General features: G+C 37.5%; 1 protein-coding gene across 2 annotated transcripts in view; it reads right to left on the bottom strand.

Moving 5' to 3' along the window:
• The window catches only part of LOC134753247 (uncharacterized), a 112,265-nt gene that overhangs the window by 11,866 nt on the left and 72,784 nt on the right, over nt 1-27,615 (bottom strand). Inside the window, exons 3-8 of one of the 2 annotated variants that reach the window (XM_063689050.1) lie at nt 9,544-14,978; nt 5,886-6,015; nt 4,848-4,962; nt 3,617-3,692; nt 2,276-2,419; nt 721-855 (exon numbers count right to left, since the gene is read on the bottom strand). In XM_063689050.1, the coding sequence (XP_063545120.1) occupies nt 721-855; nt 2,276-2,419; nt 3,617-3,692; nt 4,848-4,962; nt 5,886-6,015; nt 9,544-14,978 (6,035 nt within the window). The remainder of the gene's footprint in view (nt 1-720; nt 856-2,275; nt 2,420-3,616; nt 3,693-4,847; nt 4,963-5,885; nt 6,016-9,543; nt 14,979-27,615) is intronic. The other variant, XM_063689051.1, reaches the window with a different exon arrangement.

Raw genomic sequence — 27,615 nt, 5'->3', positions numbered from 1 at the left:
GCCACTACCACAATCTGAGGGTCTATCGCGAAACAAGAAAATCGAAATTTCGTTATCTAACATCTCTGTCACCCTTGCATATTCGAGCGATAAAGAGGTAGATAGCGAAATTTTGGATGTGCTTTTCTCGGTAGGTCCTCTGTAAACAAACCGCCTTGATGCATCAATGTCTTTATTGCTTGACTTGTCAAAAACCTGTTAAAGGTACAGTATGTATAAGTTACTCTATGATTTACTAAAAAGGCTAGTCCTCTCTGGTGGCAGAACATTGCAGTAATATCCCCTATTCAGTTATTAAAAATATGGCGACGTACAGAGCCACAGAAATAAATATACCATAGAAGACGCAAATGCATCTACTTCGCGTGTCCGAACCCCGACCAAGCGTCGAGGTTGACCGTCGCTCTTTTTATAGTCCACGCCGCCGGTTGTTGCAGCCGGACGTCCGTGAAAACTTAAAAAATGCTTCGTTGCATGATAATTAACTGCAACAGCCCAAAAATTGCGAGCACCCAAAGGCAAGAACATATTTCCTATCACAGATAAGTAAATTCAAAATTATTTTATGCGTAAATTTTGTATGAAAAAGTCGGCACGTTTGGCTTCAATACAAATCGTGGTATTTGCGTCATCTAGCGTATATATTAAATCTGTGTACAGAGCAAACTTCTAGATTACATTTTTGACAATCAATGAATGTTTGGTAGGGATGGGACTAACAATTTTGTCCTTTTGGCATTTCCATTCACCAGCGCCGTGGACCAGCAGTAGGAGATGATCTATCCTGGTCGGCTGGTCGAGGGACACTTTGAACTTGGGGGGGTTTCGGTAGACACGCTTGCCGAAGGTGAAAAGCTGGACAGGATAGGTTAGGTTAGGATTAACCGCCGGTTCAGATGGGAACAATTTTTCGCCAATCTGATTAAATTGTGCGATCAAATCAGGTGGTGTGGACGCAAACGCCAATTTGGCTCGCCGATTCCACTTAATTATATTCTAAGCTTATGACCGATCAAATGGAGGTGTGGACGCAAGAAACCAATTTGTGAGGATTATTGGGAGTGTGATATGGCAATTGGCCATTTTAAGTGTTTAGCAGTAACACAATGGTCTTCTGCGACATAAACGCATATTTCTTGTGTCAGCGCCATCTAACTTTTATATATAGGCAGGCTTTTAGGGAATATACGTTCTTATACGTCAGTCAGCAATAAATATAATAAAAATAAAATAAATAAATATTATAGGGCATTCTTACACAGATTAACTAAGTCCCACGGTAAGCCCAAGGAGGCTTGTGTTATGGGTACTCAGAGAACGACATATATAATATATAAATACTTAAATACATAGAAAACACCCATGAGTCAGGAACAAATATCAGTGTTCATCACACAAATAAATGACCTTACCGAGATTCGAACCCAGGACTGTACTATCACACTTAAGGTGTGTCACTAACTACTCCCCGCCCCTGCTTGAGAAATTATAACAAGATCCTGGCGGGATCGCCATCTACTGCAGCTGAACTTGGGGGTTCAGATACTACAGAAGTTGGGCAGAGTGACAAGGTAATGATAGGCGGATGAAGATAAACGACGAGCGTAGATCTGACAATAGGGAATATTACGCGAAACTCTGCGTAGGGGGCGCCACTACCACAATCTGAGAGTCTATCGCGAAACAGGAAAATCGAAATTTCGTTATTTAACATCTCTGTCATTCTTGCATATTCGAGAGATAAAGAGGCAGATAGTAAAATTTCGGATTCGCGTTTCCCGGTAGGTCCTCTGTAAACTAACCGCCTTGATGCATCAATGTCATATTTTATTATCTCTGAAAACTTGTCAAAAACCTGTTAAAGGTACAGTATGTATAAGTTACTCTATGGTTTACTAAAAAGACTAGTGCTGCACTCTGGTGGCAAAACATTGCAGTAATATCCCCTGTTGTGTGATTTTGTTTAGTAACCCATCTATTTGTACAAGTATATACGTTTATGTCGCAGTAAACTACTTGTGTTACTTATGTTACTGTTACTTGTGTTACTGCTAAACATTTAATGTGGCTAATTGCCATATTACACTCGTTTTGCTGACCTTACTTTAGAAAGTTTGCATCCTAGGGCGCATAGACAATTTTTCTGAAGCATTGCTCATATTAAAACAAGTGCAACTAAGTCAACGATTGATTTGACACATTGACAGTGACATGTTTCACTCCATAACGAGGAGCTTCAACAGGAGCTACGTGTGTTATTAAAAGTGCAACTTACATTAGGTGTACTGAACGCATCAGTGGCGCCGGCTTGCAGGAAATGCACCATGACTGCAGGTCCGTGCATCACTACCAACTCGTTGTTCGGTAGTACAAGACGGCGATGCCACTCGCCTGTTGTCATGCCGTGATGATATTCCACCTGGATTCATAATTATTTATTGACTTCAGTCCCCGGCAAGCTCGGCCGAATTGCACCTTCCATATAAACGTAGTTCCGCTCTCATTTTAAAACTACGTGTTGTATTGTAATGAAACTTTGCGCATATACATGAGGTATATCTAGGTTTGAAATCAGTTTATATAGCTCCAGTTTATATAACAATCCGAACTAGAGCAAAAACAAGTTTTGTATGTAAAACTTAAATTCGCTGTATTTTTTTAACTATGGTATCGGAAGCTATATAAACTAATTACAGACATAGATATACCTTATCCTATTGTAAGTACAAAGTTTCAGAGCAATCTAGCCAGTCGTTTTAAAATGAGAGCAGAACTACGTTTGTATAGAGAACCGAGCTTGCCGGAGACTCTTAAACTATTTACACTCATAATTTAAATAAGGGGGAAAAAACATCTCATCACATAACATCGGATGTCGTGAGTGTTGTGTGTAGGCAAAGTGACAACCCTAGCGTACAAGTTAATAATCGAGATCAAGTGCGGGTAGTTCGCAAAACCCGCGCAGCAAGATGTTGATACAATTCCTCGCCAGTCTGCCTGTGACCACGAACGTAACATCACGTTCGAAACGTCAGGCCATAAATAAACGTACGTTTTTTACGAGATTAAGTTGCGTGTTAGTTTAAAATTATTAATATTTAATTATTTAAACTTTATTGCGCAAAATACAAAATATTGGACTTAATGCCTAATCGCGCTCTCTACCAGTCAACAGAGAGATGTAAATAATGGTGCAAAGAGAAAAGTAAAACCGACCAAGTGCGAGTCGGACTCGCGCACGAAGGGTTCCGTACCATTAACGCAAAAAACCGGCCAAGTGCGAGTCAGGCTCGCGCACAAAGGCTTCCGTGCCATTAACGCAAACAAACGGTAAAAAAATCACGTTTGTAGTATGAGAGTCCCACTTAAATATTTATTTTATTCTGTTTTTAGTATTTGTTGTTATAGCGGCAACAGAAATACATGATCTGTGAAAATTTCAACCGTCTAGCTATCACGGTTTATGAGATACAGCCTGTTGACAGACGGACAGACATCGGAGTCTTAGTAATAGGGTCCCATTTTTACCCTTTGGGTACTTACTTACTGCAAAAATTAGTAATTTAAGTTAATAAAGTAGGTAATTATACCTAAAGTAAACAAAAAAGAATCTTACCTCTAATTTTTCCGCTACAGCCTCCGTGTAGGGAACATACCGCGCGTCCGTGGTACCCTTATAGAACCAACTACATCTGAAATAGAAAAACAAATATATTTTAGGTAATGAATATAATTCAACATTCGTATTTTTACGGACTTTTTCAACACACTTGCTCAAAACGACGTTTTTATTCCACCGATTTTTGGCTCATAATCCTAGATATTAAACACGCGTGCTCTTTCAGTGTATTATTCCACTCGTGCTTTTTCATTATATTATCCGACTGAGTTAAGAAGCTAACTGATTGCTAATAATATGCATGGAAAGGGAGCCTTCTTTAATTGATCGGACTGGCGGGCACAGGCGCGCCCGACCCGGCCCGCCCGCCGCGCCGCCCGCGGCCGGGGCGAGCGAGGGCCGGCCGGCAGTACGAGTATGACAGATGAAACACACAATACTATCTGTTTTAACTATTAAAATTTGATTAATATGAAAGTTTCTTTTTTTTCTCGCAAGTGTGTTGAAAACCGTCGTATGAAACGCGTGTGCATTGGTCATAACACACATCGGCTTTCTTATTGCGCGCTCGCTTACAGCTCGCGCGCACAATATCGCCTCGTGTGTAATGACCAACTTAGCACACTTGTATCATAATGTACTATTATTAAATTTTCATTTATTCTAATCGATAACAACATTGGTAAGGAGTATGGATATGCATTGCAATGCATTATTGTTTGTCTACAAATATGCTTATAATATTAGTCGTGTGTCTACACTAAATCAAAGATATAGACATAGGTTTCAGCTAAAACGGTTCAGCGGTTATTGATTGCCTATACAAATTTACACCTTCCTTTTCACACCCTTAAGGGATGATTTTTGGGATAAAAACTATGTTATCTTCTTCCCGGGGAATCAAACTATCTGTACTAAATTAGTTCAGCGGTTTAAACGTGGAGGAATAAAAAAAAATATTCTCCTATTTTATATGTTTTTACTTCGGAACGGTGTCAATATGATACTCGTACCATAAATGAATTCGGCTTCTCCGGTCTATACGAAAACGATATCAAACTTGGTCTAGTAGCTTAAATGATACAGATATCAAGAATTTGAGAGCCCTGTTTCATACATTTTGGCTGTTCAGATGCACCACCTTACATGCAAGACTATTAAAGGTAAGTTGAAATCGACTTGCAATATTGGCTATTTAGTTTAAAGGACAAAAATGAAAACCTCGTACCTCCTGACATTGGTGGGTTTATCCGACCAATAGACAGCTATCCTCAGTCGTCCAATCACGTTCACATCGTACCTGCCACCGTCGGTCGGCACCAGCGTACTCTCATTTAGATTCGCTGGAATAAAAATATTCAATAATGTTGTATAACATTAACCAAACAAGTGAATAGGTTCACAATGTCATCACTCTTGTTGTGCTGAGTGGACATTCAATCGCAGCTTGCAGGGAGACGTGCGGCGTCCATATTAAACACATGTAAACGTATGAAAGCACCCTCATTGCACGCTGCACGCCTCGCTGAACGCGCCGCTAGTCGCTCGACACTGAGGCAGTACGTTTAGTCTTCATCAGCAGTTCCACAGACAATCGAACCAATCAGACAGTAATTCCTTAACCTAAGCTATTTAATTCTTTGAGTAACTGCGGTAAGGTTGCGGAAATCGTTGAAGTGTTTATGTGTTTATATTTCTAATAAAACACGCTTTGAGGTACACGTCGATTCACAAGAGCTGGCGGGGGTTTTCAGAATAAATAGCACCATTTTTTTTTTTTCGAAAAACCATCAACTTTTGGGTTATTTACACTCATCACGAGCCCTATTGAATGGGTCCTATCCGACAAAGAAAAAGTGTCCCCAGTTTTTCATACAAATTTCGGGTGTCAGTTTTGTACGGTCCATACAAAATGTATGTGAAAATGCGTTATAAAAGTGACATTTTTTTTGGGACTTTTTTCTTTTTAAATCGATAGTCCTCGTGATTTTGAGTAGAAATAACCTAAAAGTTGATGGATTTTCGAAAAAAAGTAATTGGACAGTTTTAAGTGAAAATACCCAGGCACGAATGGAATGAATGGGTGAATGAAAATATCTATGTGTGTATCATATTAACCAATAAAATGGTGGCTCTGACTGTATACCGATACAGGTGTCACTCATACAATGAAAGTTTGGTTCATTCCATTCATGGCACTCAACTAAAAATAGATTATAATTTTCCGTATTACTTTGTAATTGGTGTAAAAGTAAATAGTACTCACGGCTCTGAAACGCGTTTTCTATAGCCCTCGAATCAGTAACAGAGAACCCGCGCCAAGTCGACTTATCTTCGCAGTCCACTCGGTAGAACCAGTGGTGTTTGACCGGCTCGTACTCGTTGGAGGAGCGATTCTGGAACGTAAGTATATGGAGATAAGGTTAGTTTTTAATTAAAGAATGGATTTAGTTATCTTCGAAAGCCCACTCGGTAGAATCAGTGGTGTTTGACCGGCTCGTACTAGTTGGAGGAACGATACTGGAACGTAAGTATATGGAAATAGGGTTGGTTTTTGATTAATCATCGATGGCAATAAAAAAATAATGGATATGGTGATTGATTAAACAGAAGCAACGATGGCAGTTAAACAATCGATCTAGTGATATTCGCACTCACGCCAATAGGGACCGTGCGCGTTGGAGGGTCTGCCATCTTGTGGCCTGAATCGGAAACATAAACATTAAACATGAACATTGAAAAATTTTGAATGATTTTTAATTGTAATGCATTTGTTATTAAAATTGTAATTTGATTTTATTTTAATGTATTTTATTAACAAATTATTTCCTGTTTATTAACATAGTTGTTCTAAGTATTACCTATTGTTACTAACATATTTAGTTTTAATTTAGGATTAGTTATTTTATTTGAATTGCCATCTAACGTTATGGTACGTTTTCTTGTGCATAGTAGGCTCTGCCACCTTGTGGGCTACTTCGGAAGCATAAACTTCAAATTTACGCCTCGAGCCAAAAATCTGACGGCTCCTATACTGCCCCCTATAGTTCATGCATGTTCCCTATACGGAAATATTCCGAAAAAGTCGATTATTTTCACAAGCTTTTTATTAACTTGCAATGTACCTATGTATGTACGGGTCAAATCTTGCAAGTTCAATTTGACCCACTTCCCGACTTCCAATGAAACTGAAAATTTGCATACATATGTAAGTCGGGTGACAATGCAATATTATGGTACCATCGAGCTAATCTGATGATGGAGACAGGAGGTGGCCATAGAAACTCTGTGATAAAACTACTAACAATTGTGTTTGGGGTTTTTAGAATTGTTTCGATGAGTATTAGTTACCTGTGGAAAGAAAAGTACAGTCAGCGATAAAAGCTTGTATCAAAAATGCCATTTTTGACAAAAAAGATTATTATTTTTCTTGTTTTCGGTCAAGAATTCATCATCCGCATTTAAGAACCTAACCTTACAACTACTGATGTGCCGTTGGAATATTTCCAAAATTGCGAAATTTCCACATGGAAAAAAATGGAAAAATTGCCATATTTTTGTATGGCAATGGGCAATCGAAATTTTCTATTTCCGGCATGAAAGTTTCCCTTGTTTCTTGTGAAACTTTCCTGAAATTTCCTAGCACTTTACAATCTTTATGGAAACTTTCTGCAACTTGCATATCTGTACTTACAATATAACATTTATAACTTTCGCGTCTTGAACACATATTAAATCACATCCCGCGATAGACCCGTTTGTAAATGTGATTTAATATCTGTACTTACAACTTAAAGATTTTATATTTAATTTTTTTTTCAATGGTATAATCAAGTGGATGCCGCAATCTAACTCTAACTATATCTTTTACCTTATTGTATCTCATATAAACTCACGGGTATATACATCCCGGTCATTTGATAGGCGTGCGTGGGGATACAGATCCAACACGTAGAGGCCCTTTGGAGAAGTTTGCTGTTATGTACTATACCTGCTAGAACCCATTCACGGGTACATTACCTTATTGTATTATTATGTGCTGTATGTTTCCCAAAGAAATAAAAATTAAAAAAATTAAATTATAAAAAAAAATAAGCGCGGACGTGGCAGGCCCAGGCGGAGATGGCGGGACAACTTAGACACCTTCATTAATAACTGGCCGGAAAAAAGTTCAACAACGGGAGTCGTGGAAATCAAGGGGAGAGGCCTTTGCCCAGCAGTGGGACACTATAACAGGCTATTTAAAAAAACCGGCTAAGTGACAGTCGGACTCGCGTTCCAAGGGTTCCGTACATTACACAATTTAAACAATGTATTTTTTATGTAAAACGTGAGTGAAATCTTTAAAAAACCCGTAGGAACCCGTCGAATCAAAAACTAAGTATTCAAGCCCGACTCACGCTTGACTGCACATTTCTAATAGGTTTTCCTGTAATCTATAGTAAAGATCTATTTAATGTATTTTTTTCAAAATTTTAGACCCAGTAGTTTCGGAGATAAAGGGGGGGGATGGTAATTTTTGCCTATTTTCTTGAATAACTTCTAAATTGTTTATCCTAAAATTATAAAAAAAAATTGAGATTTTTCTCGCAATAAGTTCTTTCATTTGATATATAACACGATATAGTTTGAAAAACTTTATTTTTTAATTTTCACATTTACCCCCCAAAAGTGGCTCCCATGTTTAAAATTCATTTGTTTACGTTACATGTTCGTCTTTGGGTCACAAACGTACATGTGTATACCAAATTTCAACTTAATTGGTCCAGTAGTTTCGGAGAAAATAGGCTGTGACAGACGGACAGACAGACAGACAGACAGACGCACGAGTGATCCTATAAGGGTTCCGTTTTTTCCTTTTGAGGTACGGAACCCTAAAAACAACAAAATAAAACTGTAATTACGATTCTACGGTGTTGGCAACTACGGCACGTCATCTCTTGACGAATGGAGTCTTGGAACTAAATTAGAAAGTTACATTATCGTTTGCAAAACCCTCTTGAGCTATGTTCGAAGGAGCGTCATTATTTTGGGTTATTGAATATAAAAAAAGCACAATATCGATTAACCTTTTATAGTATTTTTCATTACTCGCTCAGTAAATGAGGGATTGCACGCAGGCTTAGCGGGAACTATAGCACAGAATAAGTAATAGTATACTATAGTAAAAGCGTTCTACCAAGGGACTTATGAAGTTTATTGTATTATAATTAACAGTTTTTTGTCTTTATACTTGTGTATCGCAAGTGTGATGAAAAATATTGTGTGTAACTCGGGGCGTAATAATATTGCAAACTCGAGTCTATAAATCGCTCCGGCAAGTCGTCGCGATTTAACTATACTCTCGTTTGCAATATTTAACTTACGCCCCATGTTGCACAATGTACTATTTTCTACTCCAGCACTTCTATTTCTCTATTAAATGACTGTTATCTAAATGAACCTGTGGGAACACACTACATAAGTGAAGATATACATACACAAAATGGTGGTGTTTGTCTATCAGATCATAAATATCATAATACAACTGCTTAGCAGTCATCTTATGAATATTCGTACAATACATATAGTACAACTGTTTTTGTCGTAACAGAGCTCGTAAAATGGGAATTGATTTAATGCTTTGTTTTAGGTATACCAATTTACTTGTACTAATTTAAAATAACTTAAATAAGTATATAGTCTTTAGGTATATTATGTAGGTACGCTACTTTTATCTTTACTATTATTATTCTCTCTTCTCTTTGTTTAATATTTTTTTACTCCCTTTTTTCTTTTGAAACAAATAATGAATAGAAATTACTAACATTGTTAAAAAGGATAGCTACCGCGAAGTAGTACCAGCATATCTTTTCTAATATACTAGCAATATTTTATGACTTTAGGGGACCTTCTAAATAAACCATCAAATAAAAAGTAAATACCTCAGTCATCATAGCAACTCCTTCGCTATTATCTCCGTCAGACGCCACGTCTTCCATCTTCACGTTGACTGAGCGCTCTTTATCCGTTCTTGGCTCCATATCCACTTTCTCCTTCTTAGGACTACTAGCACCGTCCATAGCTTGTCTAAACCTAACCTGGTCTATGTCTAAATCGACCTTGTTAATCTTCGAAACGGGACCCGCGTTTAAATCTTTACAATATTTACATTTCTTTATAATTTCTGTTAATATTTCGTCAATGGTTTCCTCTTTTTCTAATTCGATTTCATCTTTCACGATATCTGGTTGGTTGGCAGTTTCTTTATTTATGTTTTGTTTTATAATATTGAGACTAGGTTCACCTTTGTTAAAATTAAGAATGTCATTGTCGTATTCTACAGTGAAATAGTTGACTGTTTTAACTATTTGCTCTGTATTAGGCTCTATGTTTTGAGGGGATTTCAAGTCATTCATAAGATTTAAGTTCGCTATGTATCTATCGTGTGGAATGTTTGCAATATTTTCTTTGTAATGATCTTGACTTTGACTTAATTCAAAAAAAGGTTTGCTTTCTTTGATTTCCTCATTTTGTCTATAATGGTCTTGTCCTTGGCTTAATTCAAAAAAAGACTTCGTAATATTAGTTTTAGACGGTGCCGCAAAATAGCTCGCCAATCTATTCACGCCTTCTGTCGTTTCAGGTTCTTGTGTTGAGGTTGCGAAGAAATTGATAGGGTCTGGTAATGGTACTGGTTTATTATCCTGCACTTTATCTTCAATATTAGCTTGAGGATTAACAGAGGTATGTTCTATACTTTTCACAACACCAGTTACACTAGTATCAGCAAGTTTTATATTTATCCCAAAAACACCAGTAAAATCAGGCAGTCTTGTTTCCAACTGTGGTTCTTGTATGTTTGTAGGTTCGTTTGTTAAAGGGGTAATATTGGAAAAAACAGTAGATGTCAAATTCTCAGTTTTTGTGTGCACATCACTAACTGTTGTAGTTATTGTTGTTTGTGTCGAAGTTTCAGGTACTTTTACAGTTCCACGCTGATTATGACCCTTTGGCACTAATTCATAATGATCCTCAAAACCTGGCGGTATTCTTGCAATAGTCGGTGATTTAAGTGAATTTTTGACATGAGTCTCAACGGCATAGTTACCTGTGTCAAAATACGAAGGCATCGTCGGATTAGAAATTGACAAATCAGCAAAATCATTTATCTCTGTAGCATCATCACTTCCTTCAAGTTTTTTAAATCTATCAACTCTATTGGTAAAAGTATCTTTGACTTCGTCACCTTGACCTTTACATTCTATCTTGTCATTGTCTGCCTCAGTTGGTTCAATAACATATTCTTCAAAAACTGGAAAATCTTTGCTTGCGTCTTGTTCTATTGACAAAACATCTAGCACACCCGTTTCGTCTGATTTAGCATCATCTGAATCTTCTGCCGGTGGGGCGCTAGGACTACTCATTTGACTTTGCAGCAATATGGGAGTCTCCTTCTGAGGTACATTTAACTCAGTTTTTATGTCACCGTAGTTAGATAAATTGTCAAAGAATAGGTTATTATTAGCAAATGATACTATAGCATTTGACTCTGTTTTAAAAGTATAATCGTGGTCCAAAAGGTCTTCGCCGGGAGGCAACGGAGCTTCACCAACACGCCAACCGTAACTTGCTTCAATGTTGGTGCTTTCAGTCTCATCCAACAAATCTGAAGCTGACTGTATTTGCAAAGTTTCTATAGTTTCATCAGCAATCAGCGATATTTCTGCGCATTGGTTGGTTGTGTCAAATTCATCTGGAACATCTCGATTTATATCTGTTTCGGTCAATGGAACTTCAACCGGGTTTGAAAGTTGTATGGGGGCAGTTATATTTTTAATCATTTTGTGAGTTAAATCTTCTGCCAGCACGGGTTGCATCTGCACAGGTTGGTGTACTTCCCTACAAGTTACACAAATATCTAGATTATCATCTTGCTCACTTTCCTCCGCGCACAAATTATCATCTTCAAAGTCTTCATTGGTTAATGTCATTATGCGTTCAGCAGATGATTGATCGTCCACTTCTTCTTCATTAGAATTCCAGGAAACACATCCTTCACTAACACCGTCCGGTATCTCTTGAGGTTTTGAAAAGGGGTTCAGCAATGGCGCATCAAACGCACTGGGTAGTTCAGGAATATCCGACTTTTGGAACATATCTACGTAATTTATAGCACCACTTTTCTTCAATTTGTTATTTTCGTCGAGATTAGGAGTGGATATATCAATTACACCTGGTAAAATTGGCTGTGACATATTAAATGGCATATTTTGTTTTTCCTCTAAACCAATATCTTCTAGATTTGTCTTCCCGTCATCTTTAAGTTGCAGATTTTTAATAGCTTCTGCTAGATTTTCTGCACTTAACATTTTAACCATTTTAGGAATGTTACTTTCTGGCTGACCTTGGAAGAAAGCACCAGCACCATCATTACCTGTTTCATGTTTTACTACATTTTCCTTATCACAACGAGAAATGGTAGGGTCATAACTACCCCATATATTAACTTCTTTTGCAGATTTGAAGTCCACAGCAGATGTTGATTCCTGAGTAATACTACTGAATTGTGCTGCGTAATCTTTATCATAACTAGTAGTAAAAGCAGAATCATAAGTGCCCAGCACATTAGCTCTTTCCGGAAAATCTGTGTCGACACTAGGTGTTCGTTCATGAGTAATGCTATTGTTGTCAGTTACATCATCTTTATTAGAAACAGAACTAGTTGTTGTTTTCGGGTTATACGAACTCTGTGCATAAGCCCTTTGTGTAGTATCAGTATCTACGCTAGATGTTTGCTCATGAGTAATGTTATTGTTGTCTGCTGTATTATCTTTATTAGAGCCATAACCAGTTGGGTCATATGGACTCTGTGTAGCGTTAATGGCTATGGCAGATGATTGTTTTATAGCAATGTTAGATACACTGTCTTTATCATAATTAGTACTAGTTTGGTCATAAGGACCCCATATATTAGCTCTTTGTGAAGATTCTGTTTCTACGGCAGGTGTTGGTTCATGAGTAACATTACTTTTATCTACTACGTAATCCTTATTAGTACTAGTAGGGTCATAAGAGCCCCATAGATTCACTCCTTGTGAAGTTTCGGTGTTTACGACAGATGTAGTATTATTGGGAGGTTGATCTTGCTGAATTGGTAAATTGGTTCGGCTATAACTTAGTGTGCCGTAAGTTGGTTGCGAATAATAGCTAGAAGTAGAATAAACATTATGGACTTGTTGATTATAATAATCACTAGCGTTAGGTATAGAACCTTGTCCATATGTAAAATTATGTTGATGTACATCGTAATTAAAAGGTTGCACTTGCGTTTCAGGGTTAGCTATGAATATTTCTAGTCCTTGATTCTGTCCGTCGTTAGATTGAGTATTTTCTGCCCTGTCCGGTTTTACCATATTATATCCAGGGTCGAAGAAAGTCGTCACGCTATTCTGTAGCTTGTTTATATCTATTGAAGACAATTTAGATTTAAGAGAGCCTATTATGCCAAATGCGGATTCTTGTTTCGGCGGTTCATAGGCATCTGGCGCTTGCCGGGATAAGTCGAACGCAGTGTTATAATTATAAGTAGAGGCTCCAGATTCTGATGCTGGATAATTGATATTGCTTGATGATTGGTTTATATCAACAGGCGTGAAGTTATAATATTGTTGTTGTTGTTGTTCATTATTTCCCGGAGGCAAAATAGCTCCATGCGATGATGCATTTTCAATAACATTCTCAGGAGTAAACAGTTCTGCTTGCTCTGCGTTCGATTCTGGTGTAAAGACGGCACCTTGAAAAGAAGTCGTAGCAATAGGCGTTAAAGTTGGTTTTACATTGTTACTAATAGCACCGACACCTTCAATAGGTCCTGAGTAATATTGTGGCCTTTTCTTCGTCATCCTGAATGTGGTGTTGCCTGATGCCTTCGGTGGTTCTGGGATTATAGGCGGTTCTGCTGCAGGAGACAACATTTGTTGCAATTGATCGTTTGTTATATCCATCGATAGTAAGGATACATGTTCATTAGGATTAAATATTAGTGGTGCAGCTGCTGATGTTGCACTTTGAGTAGAAAGCCCTGAGGTAGGTTGATTTTGTATATTGGAAGCACTCATCTGTGATTGAGCCGATATGGTTGACATAGATGAGGATGCTACAGATGTATTTGGAAATAGTGGAATATTTGGGAGTGTTGGTATATTTGGACCTGTCATTGGCGGTGGGATTACAGATTGCGGTTGGCTTCCTGGCGTATAAAATTGCGGTGGCGATAAAACAGATGCCGATTGAGCACTTGATGTCATTGAAAATTCTGGCGCATTTTGTGCCATCGTTGGTGGAACCGCAAAAGCATTTTTCGGTGGTAGTGGTAGATTTTCCGTTACTAAAGATCCTGAAGCTTGTGAAACGATTGCAGGAGTTTCAAATGCATTTTTCGGTGGGGGTGGTAAATTTCCCGGAATTGGAGGTACTGTTGCTTGTGAAGTCATTGCCGGGGGAGGTGCGACTGGATTTTTTGGTCGCGGCGGTAGATTTCCCGTTATTGAAGGTACTGTTGCCTGTGAAGTCATTGCAGGGGGAGATGCGAATGCATTTTTCGTTGGTGGTGGTAAATTTCCCGTTGCGATAGTGGGTATCCCAGATGCTGAATTTGTTGGTATGTTTATTGATGAATCGACTTGAGGGTATGCTGACGCAAGTGTAGTCGTTGCTAAAGAGACAACTGGCGGTATAACCGTAAACGAGACTGTACTTGGGATTTGTGTAGACATCGGTATAACAGGTGATGCTTCTTGTGATGTACTTGAAGGAAAACTCGTAGGATTGCTACCCATAAACGATCGCTGCGAAGCATTCTGTGGCAATGTTTCTGCTGCAATCGGCGCTGGTACAAATATATTACCAACCGCAGCAAAAGCTGGTGCTTGATTAGTTATAGTAGGCCTATTAGAACCTATTCTCCTAGCGACGGATGGCGGTAATATCGTCTTACCTACGTTAGGCACAATGTCTCTTTTCGCTAAATTAGAAAACATTGGCGGTGGTGGAATTATACCTTGTTGGTTAGAATCTTGAAATTGTGATGCAGCGAAGTTTGTTTCGTGCTTTGTTTCAAATACATTTGAATTATTATCGCGTTCTAATGGAATGTTTTGTACATTATTAAAAGCGTTAAAATCTACATTAGTTTGACCATCATCTGTTGGTGTGTTGCTAGTTTTTATAAAATTATCTTTAAGTTCCGGTTGGGGGGTGAATATTGGTTGGTTGAAAGTAGGAGGTGTGTAGGATGGCATTTGAGCTGATTCTCCGGAACTCAAACCAGGTATTTGAGCGTATTTCTTCTTTGTCGTTAGACGGAAATTTCCGGGACCTGAAACAATGAAAGAAATATTTATGAGGTATTTTAATAGAAGTATACAGTTAATACTAATGAAGAAGAGTCACAGATTTATTTTTGATCTGACTCGAGACAGCTATTTTCTTTCGGAAATCTGAATGACTATTAAAGGTGCATTGAGGTAACTTCGAAAACAGTGTAATTTTTAATACCTATTGCAAATATCTACTAAACTGTATGCCTTGGTAAGCTTTACCATCTGTATTCTGTAGCGTAAGTGTCGCGATTGATCAACTACACTACAGGATAACACTTTAAACTCTCCCGTATTGTACACGTATTTAATTACACGAAGGGGTCTACCGCGATAAAATTTCATTGTTTTTACCAACTACAGGATGTTAAGGCGGTTCCCTGAGCCAGAAGGCGAAAAATCTCCTTATATGATCCTGTTTTACTAAGAGGCGTTGATATTCGTAGACGTAGAAAAAATATATGTAGTTCTTGACTATATTATCTTTAATATCATAGCTTCCGATACACGAATTATGACACTTCGCTCGATACAATTAATTCCCAAAGTAACCTCTATCTCGGACTTTTAATCCAACTTTACTCGGACTTATTAGCCGCAGCAATACAATCGAAATTACACTCTCATTTTAAAACGACATTCTCAATTAACATGAAATTTGACATGAACATTCAAGTAATATATATCTATGTCTAGTACTAGTTTTCGTTGCTAGAAATTTTAATACAAAGAAATTAGAGCTTACAAGCTTAACACACAAAACTTCTACTTGCTCTATATGAGAGCGTCACTTCGATTGTATGGAAGTGGCTCTTTGGCGGCGAGTTCACGTGACACATAAGGATTTTAAGTAATAATACTTGGTTAGAGTTTAACTATGAAATTTTCGTGTAATCAAATTATTCTAAATTAAACCTGCATATATATATATCTGTAAAAAATATATTCCGCGCACATATCAATGTGGTTCAGTAAGGGGGCGGACTGAAAATCAGCGCTGTGCGGTCAATTCCTGGTGAAGTGGCTGGCGCAGCATATAGACCAGCGGTGGAACAAAAATGGGTTTAGATAATATTAAAGTTTTTTCTTTTTCGATATGTCATTGTTAGTATGTTAAATAAGACTTTCGTAAAAAGTTAGAAATTTTTAGGGTGAGCGTTCGGATATATTGAAATATTTTAATTTCTGCTAATAACTTTGTAAATATAGAATTAAAGTTACAAAAAACTTTAACATATTCAATACCACTTTAATTTATACACAATATACGGTTTTTAGAAATCTGGAACATGTGCTTTCTGGTGAACTTAAAAACATGAATTATTTTGTAAATAAATAATTTAGAGTAGCTGATATTGCAAAATTACGATATTATGGATCAGCTTATTATACTTGTAAAAAATTAGAAATGTAGACAATGTGCTTCTCTAGATATTGATATCTGGTTAAGCAGTATAGCCAATATTGAATTAAAGTTTGTAGAGTTAATATTAAACGGTCATGACAATGATCTTAGTTCCCACACAAAAGATTAGAAATATAAAATTTGTGCGTCACTAAATACTGATACGTATGCATTCCGTGCTTATATTTACGTTACATTTCAAACGCACGGCATGGTTGCGCGCGCCGCGCTGAGCGCCGCCGAGGCAGCGATCAAACGGTATTGATATATAGGTAGATCAACGGTATATAGATCAACGGGCTAGCGGGTAACCTAACCTTGCTAGACGCGTGCAAAATAATATTTCACAAAATTCAAAAAAATGTTCTAAAAGCAATCTGTATTTTTAACAGGTTAAAATTAAGTATCTAAATAGTCATAAAAATAATAAACCAGAACATTTGGTCGTGTCGTGTCTTTAACCTTGCCAGGCGATCTAAAAAGTATGGCACTTACTTGCACGCAAAATTAAGTTTGTTTACTATACAAATTGTATGCATTACAAAGTTATCTTTGCACACAAAATTAAGTTTCTCTACTATACAAAGCGTATGCATCGCAGTTATTTTTGCACGCAAAATTATGTTTGTCTACTAAACAAAGTGTATGCATTACAAAGTTATTTTTGTAGTAAATTAAAGACCACTAGGTAGGATGTACAGTCAGCAATACTATTCGCTTAGCACCTTTGCATACAAACCTATACAGGGGTGGTATCTTTTCTCTGCAGCTAACTGTACAATGTGATTGTAACTATGAGGATGGTGTATATTTATGATGTATGAGGACATTTCTATTAAAAGTTATGTTAGATTTTGAAATTATTATATTGAGTATATCTACTTATATAAAAATTTGAATTTTGGTTATGGAATTTTATATTATATAACATACAAAAAAAACAACAATAAACAAAAAAATATATATAGGGCTGTATCTCCTAAACCGTCCGTCGCAGCGCAAAAATAAAAAAAAATTCGTTCCCCTCTTTCAATATACAAAAAACACAATAAATAAATGAATATTATAGGACATTCTTACACAGATTGACAGTCCCACAGTAAGCTCAAGAAGGCTTGTGTTATGGGTACTCAGACAACGATATATATAATATACAAATACATAGAAAACACCCATGACTCAGGAACAAATATCTGTGTTCATCACACAAATAAATGCCCTTACCGGAATTCGAACCCAGGACCATCGGCTTCACAGGCAGGGTCACCCACTAGGCCAGACCGGTCGTACAATAAAACACAATAAGAAAAAAAAAATCTTTACACGGCTGTATCTCCTAAACCGCGCGTCGTAGCACAAAAACAATCATCAAATTTTCGATCCACTTTAAGAAACCCTCAATTAATATTTAAAAAAAAACAAAAAAAAAAAACGAAAAAATCTTTATAAGGCTCTATCTCCTGAACCGTGCGTCGTAGCGCAAAATAATAAAATTTTCGTTCAACTGCAGTGGACCCTTAATTAACATTAAAAAAAAAAGAAAAAAGGAAAGAAAATTCTTTAGAGGGCTGTATCTCCTAAACAGTGCGTTGTAGAGCAAAAATCGTGCGACGGAGCGCAAAAATAATCAAATTTTCGTTCCACTTTAAGAAACCCTTAATTAATATAGGTATGTCGGATCTGGGGCTGGGGTGTCGTCGTCAGTAGGTTCGTGCATTGTGGTAATCACGAAATAAGATCCTATACGTGAAGTTCAAATGTGTATTTTCAAATCACAATCACAATAAAATAACATTTACTTCGATACAAATCGATTTAAATTAATTTAAGTTGGAAACGTGGTGTGTTCGTCGCAGAACTAGCTTAACGTCCGTCACGATTGAAGGCACGATCCAGAATGGCCAATTGGCCATCCTTCCTTTCCGCACCGGCTTTTATAGTCCGATCACCACCTGACACCTGACACCTGACCTGTCACTTTGTTTACCTTGAAGTTAGCCAACCAACTGTTACTAGTTCTGCGTCGACCGCACCCAAGCAAAATGCTTGACGTTTCCGAGAACTGCCAAAAGATGGCGTTACAAGTTGCAAAATCAGTAAACGATGGCGCCGACGTAACCCGTCGTCACCCTGCGACACGGCCATCTTGACATCTCACACGTCCTCGTGTGAGCGAGCCGTATCTGAAAAGGAAAATAAATTTTGCGACAGTAATTGCTCTAAAGCTCGGCCAATCTGACCATGTGAATAATAAAATAAGTTGACCGTTTCGTTAATAAGTTGACAGTAAGTACACAAATATTTGCATGAACATAACTGACAACAGATTGTTCAATAACCTCAAAATATGATACAGAAATTACACAATTACACGTCTATTTTCTCTCAGTCTTTACTTAAGTGACGTTTACACTACTTGGACAATGTCAGAGCAGGGAGACCCAAGACGTCCGACCATCATGGACAATCCTCAAGAACGACCGAAATACATGGACAATTCCTGAGGATGACCGATATTCCTGGACAATCCTGGGGTTACCGACAGCCGCCTTGCCTTAACCAGGTAACTCCGAGTATAACCCCAGGACGACCGACTTTCCTGGACAATCTCCAAGGGTGACCGAACTCCATGGACAACCCCTGAAGACGACCGACATTCCTGGACAATCCTCCAGGGTGACCGAACCACATGGACAACCCCGGAAGACGACCGACATTCCTGGACAATCCTCCAGGGTGACCGAACCACATGGACAACCCCGGAAGACGACCGACATTCCTGGACAATCCTCCAGGGTGACCGAACCACATGGACAACCCCGGAAGACGACCGACATTCCTGGACAATCCTCCAGGGTGACCGAACCACATGCACAACCCCGGAAGACGACCGATATTCCTGGACAGTCCTCTAGGGTGACCTAACTACATGGGCAACCCCGGAGGACGACCGATATTCCAGGTCAATTCTCAAGGGCGACCGAAATCCATGGACAGCCCCTAAGATAGACCAACACACTGGAACAATCCTCAAGGACGACCGAACCTCATGGACAGCCCCTGAGGACTACCCAAAGTCACCACTAATCAGTAACACATCAGAATTAAGTTGCATCTACTAATACGAGAGATTGTCAATAAAACACTATGATACAATTAGTAATACTACTTCAATTATCTGTGTCACGGTCGATAATATAGTGCCTCATAAACCATAGTCACGTTATCATATATCCTTTGCCACTAAATTTACATGAGACTGATTCCTTAACCAACGAGCACTGCTCCTGAATCATAAAATAATTACAATTGCTCACCGTTGTGACGTAGAAGTCCTGTAGGGGCTGTAGGGGAGTGCACGGTGAAGATATCGACGCGCTTTTGCTTCGAGCTGCTGGTTTCGCTGCTACCTCCATCTTGACCGCTCCTCTTCGGACAGTTGTATGCAAAGTGCCCCTGCTTCCGGCAATTGAAGCAGGTGACAGGTTTCTCAGCTGCTTGCTCCTTGGTCGTAGCGTCGGTCTTCATTCGGTTATCTTGTTGGTTAGCTTCCCTTTTATAAAAACATTGTGGAGACCTATGACCAAGTTTGCCACAGTAAAAACACTGGACGTTTGCTGGAACACTTCCCATATGAGTCTTCTTGGCGTCCGATTCGTCGTATGTGTTGCTTGACGGAGCTTTTCTCTTCAAAAATGATACCGCTTTAAGCTCTTGTTGCAATTGACTTCGGGTCTTAATGTCAGTTGTAAATGATAGACGTTGAACACGTGGTTCGTAGCGAGAAATGTGAGCTAACACTGTAGCGATGGCAATTTGCTCCGTAGTCAACCCATTCCACCTTGACATAATGGATGACATTAAACTGGAAGCATAATCCGCTAAACACCCTTTATCATCTGGCTTTTTCGAATTAAGGTCTATAAGATATGCAGCACTAGTCTCAGAGATATCGTACCTTGCTATGAACAGCTCCTTAAATTCATGCCAATTCATTCCGGGATAGGCTACTCTAGAAAGCCAGGTTGAAGCACGATTCTTGAGTGCGCGGCTTAAGGCAATCATTAAAGATGTTCCCTGACACTGTGGGTCATTGATACACAAATCCGCGGTAGAAATCCAGGCCCGTGCATCAACATCTTGCTTATCGGGATCAAAATCAGGTAAACGAAGTTCTTTAGACGTGGATGGCTGCGGCTTGTTTAAGGTTTGCAACAAAGCCATAAAATTTTTATTTTGTTGTTCCAAAAGAAGCCGCCATTTTTCATCACTTCGCCGTCTTGCTGGCAGTCGTGGGGATTGGCGTCCGGTTACCACTTCTGATGTCGGATCTGGGGCTGGGGTGTCGTCGTCAGTAGGTTCGTGCATTGTGGTAATCACGAAATAAGATCCTATACGTGAAGTTCAAATGTGTATTTTCAAATCACAATCACAATAAAATAACATTTACTTCGATACAAATCGATTTAAATTAATTTAAGTTGGAAACGTGGTGTGTTCGTCGCAGAACTAGCTTAACGTCCGTCACGATTGAAGGCACGATCCAGAATGGCCAATTGGCCATCCTTCCTTTCCGCACCGGCTTTTATAGTCCGATCACCACCTGACACCTGACACCTGACCTGTCACTTTGTTTACCTTGAAGTTAGCCAACCAACTGTTACTAGTTCTGCGTCGACCGCACCCAAGCAAAATGCTTGACGTTTCCGAGAACTGCCAAAAGATGGCGTTACAAGTTGCAAAATCAGTAAACGATGGCGCCGACGTAACCCGTCGTCACCCTGCGACAGGTATATAAAAAACACAAAAAATCCGTATAAGGCTTAATCTCCTAAACCGTGCGCCGTAGCGCAAAATAATAACATTTTCGTCCGCCTGCAGTGGACCCTTAATAAACATTTAAAAAAAAAACAAAGAAAAAAAAACAGAAAAAATATTTACAGGGCTGTATCTCCTAAACCGTTCGTTATAGCGCAAAAATAATCAAATTTTCGTTCATACAAAAAACACAATGAAAACATAAAAGAAAAAAACAAAGAAAACAATCTTTTTATAGGGCTGTATCTCCTAAACAGTGCCTCGGAGCGCAAAAAAAGTAAAATGTTCGTTCCCCTCTAAAAAAGATAGATATAACTCCGTAATAGATGGATACAGTCTAAGGAAAAAACGTGCCTCGAAAATCACGAAAATTTGATTCTCGATCAGAGGGCGCCACTAGTTTTGGCTTACTCTCGTATAGATGGCGTTGACGGTTTCGTTTGTTATTTATAATTTTAACGCATATCAGTGAAAGAACATGGGTCAAAATCATATAAAAATAATTAATGCAAATAAAAAAATCATTTATCCATATTTAAATACATTTTAACGTATTTTTATAAATCTTCATTTTTAGTTTTAAAGTATGTCGATAGATGGCAGTGAATTTAAAGCGGTTACAAAATTTACTATGACAGTACCACTATCTTATTATATCCTCTTTGCCTCTAAGAAACCCTTTTTTAATATGAGAAAAAACAAAAAAAAACGAAAAAAATATTTACACGGCTGTAACTCCTAAACCGTGCGTCGTAGCGCAAAAATAATCAAAATTTCATTCCACTTTAAGAAACCCTTAATTTATATTTAAAAAAAAATCTTTATAAGGCTGTATCTCCTAAACCGTGCATCGTAGCGCAAAATAATAAAATTTTCGTTCCATTGCAGTGGACCCTTAGTAAACATTAAAAAAAAACAACAAAAAAACAGAAAAATATCTTTACAGGGCTGTCTCTCCTAAACCGTGCGTTGAAGCGCAAAAATAATCTAATTTTCGTTCTCGTTTGAGAAACCCGTAAGTAACATTCAAAAAATACAATGAAAAACAAAAAAGAAAACAAAAAATTAAAACATCTTTATAGGGTTGTATCTTTTAAATATTAATAAGGGTTTCTTAAAGTGGAACGAAAATTTAATTATTTTTGCTCTTCGCTCCGACGCACGGTTTAGGAGATACAACCCTATAAACATTTTTTTCTTTGTTTGTTTTCTTTTTAGTTTTTCATTGTATGTTTTGTATGTTACTTAGGGGCTTTTCAAAGGGGAACGAAAATTAGATTATTTTTGCGCTACAACGCACGGTGTAGGAGATACAACCCTATAAAGATTTTTTATTTTTTTGTTTTCTTCTTTGTTGTTCGATTATGTTTTTTGAATGTTACTTACGGGTTTCTCAAAGGGGAACGAAAATTAGATTAGTTTTGCGCTACAACGCACGGTTTACGAGATACAGCCCTGTCATAGGACATTTCGATGCTAGTGCGGAAAGTGTGTCATTATTAGACATTTCCGCACGTGTATCGAACGACGTTTTTCAATACAGTTGCGAAAAAATAAGAAAAACAACAAGTAAGGAATTCGAAACTTTTATATTATTAATTCTGTGACATCATTGACATTGACATTATGAAGAGGTGTTTTTTTAGCTGGGTGTTATTATTATTGAACCCACTTTAATGAAAGTTTTTTTTTAAATGCATGTTCTATAAGACAATTGTACATATAAAACATTGTACTATTATTACCCAAATATCGTTAATTACGATTATTTGTGTATCGTACATTTATAAAAACAATATCGAATGTTGCCTTTGGAAATTTAAAGCAGAAATAAAAAACGCCTCTCCTTTGACAGGCGTTCCGTTCTATTCAGACAACTTATTAAGAACGGTTTTTCAATATTCAATATATAAAAAAATAGACGTGTTATAATGATGAAGAGGTAAGTAATAAAATATGAAATATGTATATTTTTCGTATTCTTACTTTAACAGTAGGTTTTTATGTTGATTACTGAGTATTGAGTATTGAAATAATCGTTAATAACGATATTTAGGTAATAATAGTACAATGTTTTATATTTGTAAAACAATACAATGTGTATAATGTTGTATGTAGTGGGTTCAATAATAATAACAAAATCCATTCTAGTCGAATAAAAGCTATAAAAACACCTCTTCATAATGTCAAAGTCAATAATTAGAGTTTTGAATGATTCACGGTGGTTTTGAAATATCGGGAGCTCACAAATAATACAAAAGGTAATCACGGTCTATATCCCGGTCAATATAAGTCTAATGTCAATAATGTCACAGAATTAATAATATAAAAGTTTCGAATTCCTTACTTGTTGTTTTTCGCAACGGTATTAAAAAACGTCGTTCGATACACGTGCGGAAATGTCATTCTTCGAAAGTATGTAAAGTATGACATACTTTCCGCACTAGCATCGAAATGTACTATTTCTGTTTTTTTTTTCTTTTTTTTTTTAAATAATAAAGGGTCCACTGCAATGGAACGAAAATTTTTTTATTTTGCGCTACGATGCACGGTTTAGGAGATACAGCCTTATAAAGATTTTCTGTGTTTTTTTTTAAATATATTACTTAAGGGATTCTTAGTGGAATGAAAATTTGATTATTTTTGCGCTCCGTCGCACGGTTTAGGAGATACAACCCTATAAAGATTTTTTCTTTGTTTTTCTTTTTAGTTTTTCATTGTGTTTTCTGTATGTTACTTAGGGGTTTCTCAAATGGGAACGAAAATTAGATTATTTTTGCGCTACAACGCACGGTTTAGGAGATACAGCCCTCTAAAAAAAAAACTGTTTTTTTTTTCTTTTCTTTTTAAATGTTAATTAAGTTGAAAGAAAATTTTATTATTTTACTCTACGACCCACGGTTCAGAGATACAGCCTTATAAAGACGTTTTTGGTATTTTTTTTTTTAATATTACGACGCTCGGCTTGAGATACAGCCGTGTAGAGTTTTTTTTCTTATTGTGTTTCATTGTGTTTTTTGTATATTAAAAGTGTTTTTAAAGGGGAACGAAAATTTTATTATTTTTGCGCTACGACGCGCGACGGACGGGTTAGGAGATACAGCCCTATATTTCTTTTTTTGTATATTTATATAATATAAAATTCAATAACCAAACTTCAACTTTATATATAAGTAGATATATTTAATATAAAAATTTCAAAATCTAACATAATTTAATAATAGCGTCGTAGCGTAAAATAATAAAATTTTCGTTCAACTTAATTAACATTTAAAAAGAAAAGAAAAAAAAAGAAAATTTTTTTTTAGAGGGCTGTATCTCCTAAACCGTGCGACGGAGCGCAAAAATAATCAAATTTTCGTTCCACTAAGAAACCCTTAATTAATATATTTAAAAAAAAACACAAAAAACCTTTTTAATTCTGTATCTCCTAAACCGTGTGCCGTAGCGCAAAATAATAAACATTTTCGTTCGCCTGCAGTGGACCCTTAATAAACATTTAAAAAAAACAAATAGAAAAAAAAACAGAAAAAAATATTTACAGGGCTTAAATAATCAAATTTTCGTTCCCTTAACAGAAGCCCTTAAGTAACATACAAAAAACACAATAAATAACATACATCATAAATATACACCATCGTCATAGTTACAATCACATTGTACAGTCAGCTGCAGAGAAAAGATACCACCCCTGTAAAGAAGTTTGTATGCAACGGTGCTAAGCGAATAGTATTGCTGACTGTACATCCTACCCAGTAGTCTTTAATTTACTGTACTACAAAAATAACTTTGTAATGCATACAATTACTATAGTAGACAAACTTAATTTTACGTACGAGTAAGTGCCATACGTTACTTTTTAGCTCTTCTGGCAAGGTCAAAGACCCGACCAAATGTTCAGGCTTATTTTTTTGTGACTATTTAGATACTTAACTTCAACCTGTAAAAATTACAGATTGCCTCACGAACTTTTTTGGAGCCCTAAAAAATCTTAAAAAATATAAGGGTTGATTTAGCCCCGCTACCCTGCAGCCAGACCTCCAGTGCTGAGTTAGGGTATGATAGGAGAAGTATCAGGCAAATTTTCAGCTTGCCTCAAGGACCTACTCCAAAATGTCTACCAGCTCTCGGACCACTAAGTAACTACAAATAATCAGTCCACATAACAAACATTTTGTACTCATTTTGAAGTCATAATTACATTAATTTCACGTAATATCGGCATCTAATTTATGTGCACGGTAAACAAACTAATGAATGACAAGAAAAGTACGAAGTACTTACGAAGCTGAGCGGGGGGTGGGGCGACCGGGCGAGGTACCTATAGGTATAGATAGATACGAATGCTACGATAGGCTCCCGCGTGCCGCGCCGGCACCTTGACGGACCAGCGCGGCGTATGTATGAATTTCGCGCCTTTTTAAATAGATTTGGCTATAACAATGGAAGCTACACACAGAAATTTCTTACTTTTCATAATATGGTTGCATATATTATTTTATAGTATGAAACTTATCTTTATAGACTTTAATTCAATATTGGACCTTACAGGACAAAAAACGCATATTAAAATTTAAGCAGCAATCCTATTTTTCTAATTTTTCGGCTTTGTCTATTAACTTAAGAATTTAGAGATATTATTGTGGATTTTTAAAACTTTAATTCAATATCGACAAAATAATAAGCTAATTTTAGTTTGACAAAGAAGCACGTTAAATTTTTTTCTAAAAATGTAACAGTTTAAAGAGTCATACATAATTTAAACGATGAAGCTTAAACTTTGCACTTTAATTCAATATTCAAAAAGCATCAATCAAAATATATAAATACCTAATTCATACCTAACGCTCGTTCTAACTTTTCCTCTTAAATTACAAATATGCTTAAAAACATGTCCCCTGCCATATAAGCATCACTTTTCCTTCTTTAGAATTATCATAACTTTAAGGTCAAAAATATGGTCCCACTATCGGTCTAATATGCTGAGCCCGTTCCTTTTGTCGCGCATGCCAATTTTTTTATGTTATTTGTTTCCTGTAATTTCTCTTTTGTTGTGTGGCAATAAATGTTTTCTTATTCTTATTCTTATTCTTATTCTTATTCTTATTCTTATTCTTATTCTTATTCTTATTCTTATTCTTATGATTATTCTTAAGTGTAGGTCTTGGAGGATATAACCAAACGGAGACGCCATGTCTGTAATTTTCTGTACAACCAGTCTGCTGTTTTTTGCGGGGGATGGGCACGTCAAATGTAACGTAAAAATAGCCATGTCATATAAACGTTAGTCCATACATTGTGTATGACCATCATCATCCTCGCGTTGTCCCGGCATTGTTTTGCCATACGGCTCATGGGAGCCTGGGGTCCGCTTGGCAACTAATCCCAAGAATTGGCGTAGGCACTAGTTTTTACGAAAGCGACTGCCATCTGACCTTTCAACCCAGAGGGTAAACTAGACCTTTTTCGGAACTTATGTACGTAATATCAAATGATATTTCGTACATGAGTTCCGAAAAACTCATTGGTACGAGCACTACGAGCCGGGGTTTTAACCCGCGACCTCCGGATTGAAAGTCGCACGTCCTATACCGCTAGGCCACCACCAGCGCTTCATCACCATTGGTCATTGTGTATGACCATTGGCCGCCTATTTTCGACAAAGGGGAACGCCTGTTAATGGCTACTCCGTTTGGTTATATCCTCTGTGTTTGGTTTGGTGTGTGTTGGTACATAAAGTTACATGCAGGTAATTATGTCAGTCCGCATGTATGGTGTATGTATAGTGATTTAATATATCTAGGTATATTAAACAGGTGTCACAGATAGGTCCTCTCGTACGCGGTAGTAAAGCTGTCATTAGTGTCATTACCGTCAAGACAACTTGTCAATAAGAACCAGTTTGGCATGTTTCCAATGACGTACGAAATACTGACTAGCTTCTGCCTGAGACTTCGTCCGCGTAGAATGATATCCTTGATGAAAACTATCCTAATAACACTAGAACACTAGACGCAGCCAAACGCAGACACAGCCAAATAACACTAGACCCTACTCATAGTGTTGTGTTCCTGCCGGTGAGTAAGGTTGCCAGAGCTCAACGAGGGTGCGGGGTGTTAGGGTCGGCAACGCACATGTAACTCTGGAGATGCAGGCGTCCATAGGCCACGGTGATCGCTTACCATCAGGCGGGCCGTATGCTTGTTTGCCATCGGCGTATTATTAAAAAAAATCCTATGGCCTTCCCGGGAACTAAATCTATATCCATCAAATTAGCGGCAAATCTAGTGATTACTGAGCTAACCCGCGGACGACCAGATGGATATGGCGAAACTATATCTAAGGGTCCCTAGTTGACTGCGGAACCCTAAAAATTATTAGATCCCATATGCCGATATACGCCTTTGCACCTA

Source organism: Cydia strobilella, chromosome 26 (assembly GCF_947568885.1).
Source record: "Cydia strobilella chromosome 26, ilCydStro3.1, whole genome shotgun sequence".
NCBI lineage: Eukaryota > Metazoa > Arthropoda > Insecta > Lepidoptera > Tortricidae > Cydia > Cydia strobilella.
This window is presented reverse-complemented; position numbering and strand designations above follow the sequence as displayed.